The sequence below is a fragment of the Phoxinus phoxinus genome, assembly GCF_949152265.1.
Source record: "Phoxinus phoxinus genome assembly, chromosome: 18".
Classification (NCBI taxonomy): Eukaryota; Metazoa; Chordata; class Actinopteri; order Cypriniformes; family Leuciscidae; genus Phoxinus; species Phoxinus phoxinus.
This window is the reverse complement of record NC_136893.1, coordinates 19,783,965-19,791,244: the sequence shown is the minus strand read 5'-3', so window position 1 is coordinate 19,791,244 and position 7,280 is coordinate 19,783,965. Positions and strand designations below refer to the sequence as shown.

Below are 7,280 nucleotides of genomic sequence, written 5' to 3'. Positions count from 1 at the left end.
CTGTATGCTCTTTTGTAGTACAGTATAATGGTTATGTTTCGGAGTAATGGAAGTGTTGTAATTTTCCCTACAGGTGCAGCCTACTGCCAGTTCATGGACATGCTGTTCCCAGGCTGCATACCTCTGAAGAAAGTTAAATTTGGTGCAAAGTTAGAGCATGAATACATACACAATTTTAAGATATTACAGGCTGCCTTCAAAAGGATGGGAGTTGACAAAGTGAGTTGCTTAATTTCTTTTCCTCAAGCTATTCTACTCTGTACAATCTGTGTTTGTGTGGTCAGGTTCAGCAAATCAGAAGTTTTTACAGACTTTTTTTTTTTTAAATATAGCAACAAACAACAAAATGTTATTAAATTTCATCACAGGAATCATATTATCTAGAATAGGATATTTTTATTGTAGATAGGAGCCAATTATATCTTGTTGACGAGTCTCAAGCATTACAACCATTTTGATTTGTGTCTGGCAGGGGCTGGTGTTTAATTAATGTAGTTTTACAATATTGGGCTACATCCACTGTTTTATTTGGAATATAGGCATTTTAAACTTAAAGTTTGTGTAATTTCTGTATTACATGCAGGGCTTGTTTTCCATGTGTTTGGAACAGTCCTGATTTTGCAGTTCTTTTTGGTGTTTTTAGTGGCGTAACTTCCTCAAATGTAGTTGTACTCTTCCAGGTTTTTTATTTATTTATACACATACTTGATAAATACATGAAATAATATCCGGATGTGTTTTTCCCATCAGATTATCCCCGTTGACAAATTGGTGAAGGGCAAATTTCAAGACAATTTTGAATTTGTTCAGTGGTTTAAGAAGTTTTTTGATGCCAACTATGATGGAAAAGACTATGACCCAGTGGAGGCTCGACAGGGCCAGGACACCATGCCTGCACCCAACCCCTCCATGCCTGTGCTCAGCAAGCCCAAGAAGATTTTGAATGCAGGTTGGTCACTTTGCAAGAAGTAGTAATAAGTAAATTGATTATAATATTTTTTTTTTAAGCATTGAGCATTAAAAAGTAACAGTATAGACATTTATAATATTACAATATAGAATTTGGCTTTGATCACAGGAATAAATTACATTTTAAAATGTATAGAAAAGTTATTTTAAATTGTGATTTTACAGTATTACTGTTTTTACTGTATTTTTGATCAAATAAATGAAGCCTTGGTGAACATAAGAAAGCTCAAATCTTACCACCCCCAAACTTTTTAGTGTGTATTAGCATTTATCATTTTATTCCATCATTTTATTAATATCCTGCAGGTATTGTGTTGTGTTCATGGCTATTTACATTAATTCTTCAATAAGATATTAATTTGGAGACCTGATCGTTTTGTTCTTTCTCCTCTGGCCAACGAACGAACACTGTGTCATTATGATTCAGGCTGCGTCACAAGTCAGAAATTGGTAGAATTAAAATATTCATCCGGTTCCTTTTGCTTGAAGATAATTTCATCAAGCCGGTATGGAGCCGAAGCTTGCTATAGGGTGTGTGAGGAGGACCTGTCTGGTTCTTGTGGTCTCTGCTGAGGATCTGTCATGTCGACAAGGCCTTCACAGGGGATTGTCTAGTAGACACAGTCTCTGCTGACATTCAGGGCTGTGTTGTGGATCTGTCTAGGTGCAGGTCCACCATCTGATCTGGATATGGACCGGATCTGACTACGCTAACCTCGGGATAAGGATCAGACAGACTAATATTAGCTTAGATGCCTTTCTTCTTACGATGCAACAAGTACATCGGGTGTTATGGGAAGTGTTCTGGTTCCTGTAGACTGATTTGAATAATAGAAATTGATAATGTGTTATGTTTATGCCAGGTTAAAGAGATGTTTTTAGTCTAGATTTAAACTGACAGAGTGTGTCTGCTAGAAAGACTATTCCCGAGTTTGGGTGCTAAATAGGAAAATGATTTACTGCCTGCAGTTGATTTTGATAATCTAGCTATTATCAACTTTTTGAGATCGCAATGGAAGTGAAGGACTGTAATGCATTAAGAGTTCGCTCAAGTACTAGGGAGCTTAACCATTTAGTGTTTTGTAAGTAATTAGCAAGATTTTAAAATGTATGTGATGTTTAATAGGGAGCCAATTCAGTGTTGACACGGGCTAAAATGGTCATACTTCCTGGTTCTAGTAAGAACCCTAGCTTTTGGACAAGCTAGAGTTTAGTAAAGCATTACAATGATCTAGCCTTGAGGTCATGAACGCATATACTAACTTTTCTGCATTTGTCATTGAGTGCATGTGTCGTAATTCAGATATAATTTCGTCTACTCCTGTTAAGACAGCCACATCAGCTGCTGTAATCAGTATGAAGAGTGTCATGGGCTGTTGGGCTTTTAAGCATCTTTAGTGTCTGTAGTAGGGCTGCCCCCTAATAGTCGACTAAACGTTAGTCGGTGAGAAGAGGCTTAGGCAACTAAAATGTTATTAATCAGTTAGTTGCAACTCGCAAGGGAAAAAAAACTCCACATGAAGTCACGCAGTCTGTGAGGGAGAGATGTCAGCCGGGTAGGAAAGCCAAACATTTGCCTATCATTCATCAAACTCAAATATGGCTTCTCATTTGAAACATGTTAGTAGCAACTTTACATGGACTCTCGCTATAAAGTTATCTAAGATTATGTGCGCTATTATTAGGGGCATATCCAAGGGTTCGTGTGGAGTGTGGACGCTGAAGTATAGCGTGTTTACTGCATGACATGGAGGCGCCGACGCGAGCGCGTCACTGGAGCGCGTCACAAAACTGAACCGAAACAAATTTTTGGTCTCTTACTACTTTTTATGATTGCTTGTTTCCCACAGCACCACAGAGAGCAGCCGTTGCCAAGGTAACACCCAAGATGGTGCCTAGCTCTGCGCGGAGACCTGGTGCAGGTGGCGATGACGAAAGGGCAGAGCTTATTCAAGAGGTTTGTTACTGTGTACAGTCTCACGTCATTATGTTAGTCTGATATATAACCCATCACTACTAAAATGTTTGTTTGGTTACTTTCAGTTAAATATGTTAAAGTCTACGATCCAGGACATGGAGAAGGAGCGGGACTTTTACTTTGGCAAACTGAGGAACATTGAGCTGATCTGTCAAGAGAAGGATGGTGAAGGAGACCCCACCCTGCAGAGGATTGTGGATATTCTTTATGCCACAGACGTGAGTCCAACGCAACTGCAATCTCACTAAAAAGTTAACCAGATTCTCTGACTTGTGTTTCTAATTAGACCCTTAATAGAGAAACGTGATGTTATCATATGTATTGTCATCTGCCTCATACAGTATTGTCATGATAGGAATGCGCTTTTAGTAGTCAGCCATGATTAATATATTTCATGAGTGATTGTCCATGACAAGGTTGTCATCAATTACTCACCCTCGTGTCGTTCCAAACCCGTAAGACTTTCGTGAATCTTCGAAACAAAGATATTTTAAATTCAATTTGAGAGATTTCTGTTCCACCATTGACCGCTACGCATCTACCACTTTTACGCTTCAAAAAGACATTGTAAAACTAATCCAAGCGTAGTTTACTTTAGTCCAAATTTTCTGAATGGACACGATCGCTTTATATGATGAACGGATTGAATTTAGGCTTTTATTCACATGAACATTGATCGGTGAACAAACAGAAGCTTGATGCACAAGAGCAAACCTCATTGGTTCTTGCTGAAGCTCAAACAGCACAACACATGATACATTTTTAAATTTCAATAAAATATCTTCATTTCTATTTTGAAGATTAACGAAATTGGTTACAGGGTTGGAATGACATGATGCTGAGTAAATGATGACAGAATTTTCGTTTTTTTTGGTGAACTAATCCTTTAAGCCAGCGATACGTCAAGACATGCTTTATGATACACGATTATGATTTGATTAGTTTCACGGACCCACGATCGTTATGATATTATTTGCCTTTTTTATTTTTTTACAGTTTTATTTACTCGTAAATGGAGCAAAAATATAACATGAATTTTTAATTGAACTCTGAAAATGGCAAAATACTGTATTCTATACTCTTAAAAATAAGTTCCAAAAATCTTTTTTTGCAGTGATGCCATATCAACCATTTTGTGTTCCCGAAAAAAACCTTTCCTCTATAAAGAATCTTCTGTGCAATAGAAAGGTTCTCTGCATGCTAAATGTTCTTCATGGATTTTAAGAGTGTAATTGGAACACCCACAACAAAAAATAGACTTCAGTTTTTTTTTTAATTACATGGAATTAATTATTTATTATTATGCGTTGCATAAACCCACATCTTTCGATTGATGCATCGATCCATATTGATGTGTCGTTATAATATATTGGCGTGTCGTTAAATGTCTCCTGTTTACAATCTTTTCTACTGTTTGCTACATATTCACCATACAACAGGTTTACCCCTAAAATGAGTTGAGAAAAACACATTCTTGGAACAATCTTTATATGGCTAGACTTGTTATCAGATGACTCACTCTCTCTCTCTTGTCTGTCTCTTTCCTTCTTTTCTTCTCTTGCTCTCTCTCTCAGGAGGGATTTGTCATACCAGACGCAGAGTCAGAGGACCAGGAGGAGTTCTAATGCTCGTGACTTGTTGCAGTTTTACCCTCCTCTCACTCTCTCCATTCCCGTCCTCTCCACAGTCACTTACCTCCCACCTTCCCATCCACACATCCCGTTATGCATTTGGACTATTCCGAACTAACTCCATATTGAATCCCATCGCATCTGCTTAAGCATGCATAGACACACATCATGTTGAAAGAACTGTTTTAATGCCCTCAGACCTCTGGCTGCCACAATACTCCTGTTTCGCTCCGAGGAAGAGTGTGTTTCCTGTCTGTAAAATACAATCTAATATTGTTTTCCTCTTTTAGCAACTTCAGACACCTGCAAATGTATTTATCTTATTTTAAAATGTCTCTGAAACGTCTTGGACACATCGTCTGTAGTGTTTTATTGGTGGCGTCTCCTCCCTCACTGCTGTGATACATATCTGTGACCATGTCTCATTCAGAGCCGTACTTTACTGACACAAAACCAAGGGACGGAATGACAACGTGCGTTAGTTAATTGTGAAAACCTTCTCGCTTCCTAGGTTCCACTCATAGTTTTGCTGCTTGCTTTAGCGTAAGGCAGATAGCAGTCACCAGCGCTCCGGTCTATCCTCAGTGACTGTGCCTTATACAGACTGTCTGGAGGGAGGGAGTGGACTCAGTCTGATGTTTGTCTTCTCTTTGTTTTATGGATGTAGTGAAGCGTCGTTTTCGAGTTGACGCATGTACTAACACTCAGTCGTGCTCTTTGGTCTACGAGACGCTGTAGCGCCACAGTTGCACGAGTACAAATATTTTATTATCGTTTTATTGCGCTCGTTTTAAATAATTATCCCAGCCACTACATTGGTGGACTCAAGGACAAATTTTGAGTTGACAAGACAAACACTGCCCGTTTTCTACCTGTTTTTACTGCCTTATATTTAATGCTTTTTTTCTATCCTTTATTCGCACTCTTTTGGCAAATGTTTGTAATTCAAGCTGTTAAAGTTTTCTTTTTTATTTCTTTTAATTATTATTTGTAGAAACGGCAGCAGCAGAATATTGATTATTTCAGACCACACAAGATAATCCATGAAATCCTTTGAGTTATTTTAAAAGATTGCACACTTTCAAGACCATTCCCGAAATAACCATGTCAGGCTGATGACACAAATGCAAAAAAACACTAAAAATATCAACTAAAGGAGGCTTTTGGAACCGCGTTCTGGATTTGATCTTAGAGTTGCTTCTCAGCAATGATCTCTCACTTCATGTTGTTTTTGGAGATGCATGATGATTATGATCACTGTGCGAGCTGACTTTCTCGATGTAGTTTCATTGTTTTCATGTGCACTGGTCATTCTCAGTCGATACGAATTTTTCTCTGTGTAGATCTCAATGTTGCATTTTACATCAATAGCACACGCAAAGCCGGCAAACAGTTTTTATTGGTGCTATTAAATACCTTGACCCTTGAGAACTTGCCTGTTTGTGCTAGAAAAGCCTCTTTGCTGGTTGTTTTGGTTTATTGGATTAGAAATGTTGCTGCAGTTGGGTGGATATAACTGCGTTATATCTGTTCTAAATAGGAGACAATAGGAAAACAAGTGACACTCACATTTCTGAGCTTGCGTTTCGACAAATATCTCATTGTAATTTCATAAGCCAACTGCTAAATATTGGTGGATGCATGTAAAAATGTGGAAGGAAGTTGTTTGGAAGCAGGTAATGTCTGTGAAATGCAGTGATTCACCCTTCCCTCCTTTCTTTCAATGCTCTGTGGCCTTTAAGAACAATCTGTAGCAAAGGTACATAGTGGGGCCCGTGCCACGACCAAACTGTCTCTCCCTGTTTTTGTACTTGCAGGCTGTTAAGAGTTCCACATTTTTAACTGAAGTCCATTTCTTACAATAAAACGGTATTTACATGTCTTCTGTTGGTGTCTTCATTTCTGGTGTGGAGGGGTTTGCAGTTTTATAGCATCTTGTTTTTGAAGAATTGTTTTGGATGTGTCTATGTTCTTTATTTATAAGATTTTCCTCATTTTTGAACAGTCATCCAAACTTTTAAAAACTTACATTTTTCATGTAATAACTAAAAAAAAAAAGTGTCAAATCTCAGCAAAGACTGTGTAGTCAGGGATATTTTCATGGTACACTTACCAATTGAGCATTGTTTAAATGCCACAGCCTACCAATATAAAACTGCCCATCTTCTGATGGCAACTTCCATGTCATAATCTGATTCAAACTCAAACTGGTTTCTTGAACATGAGTTCGCTTAAAATCAAATGGTCTCCAGTCTCCAGATCTCAATCCAGTTGAGCAGCTTTGGGATGTGGTGGAACAGGAGATTCACATCATGGATGTACAGATGACAAATCTGAAGCAACCAATGCTGTCATGTCAATATAAACCAAAATCTCTTTGGAAGGTTTCCAGCACCTTGTTTAATCTGTGCCACAAAGAAGTTCTGAAGGCCAAAATGTGTCCAACCCGGTTCTAGCTAATAAAGTAGCCAGTAGCTTTATTTCTTACAGTGCGGGTGCGGTCGACAGTCAGAAGACATCAGTCACCACTAGATGGCGGTAGGGATCAACGCTATTTAAACAGTTGGACTGAAAATCCTGAAACGAGTTAGAAATGAACATGCTTGTGGCTTTAGAGTCTGCTTTCACTCGCTGACTCTAGGTTTGCTACTGTGTGAGTGCCATGGTTGCTATAAAGCAGTCATTACATGAGGAGAATCAGG

General features: G+C 38.4%; 1 protein-coding gene across 2 annotated transcripts in view; it reads left to right on the top strand.

The window, feature by feature from the left end:
- Positions 1–6,460, top strand: part of mapre1b (microtubule-associated protein, RP/EB family, member 1b) — a 7,765-nt gene extending 1,305 nt beyond the window's left edge. For both annotated transcript variants that reach the window (XM_079587655.1, XM_079587656.1), the window contains exons 3-7: positions 74–219; positions 751–949; positions 2,820–2,926; positions 3,013–3,165; positions 4,522–6,460. In XM_079587655.1, the coding sequence (XP_079443781.1) occupies positions 74–219; positions 751–949; positions 2,820–2,926; positions 3,013–3,165; positions 4,522–4,572 (656 nt within the window). In that variant the 3' untranslated portion in view covers positions 4,573–6,460. The remainder of the gene's footprint in view (positions 1–73; positions 220–750; positions 950–2,819; positions 2,927–3,012; positions 3,166–4,521) is intronic.
- The last annotated feature ends 820 nt before the right edge of the window (positions 6,461–7,280 follow it).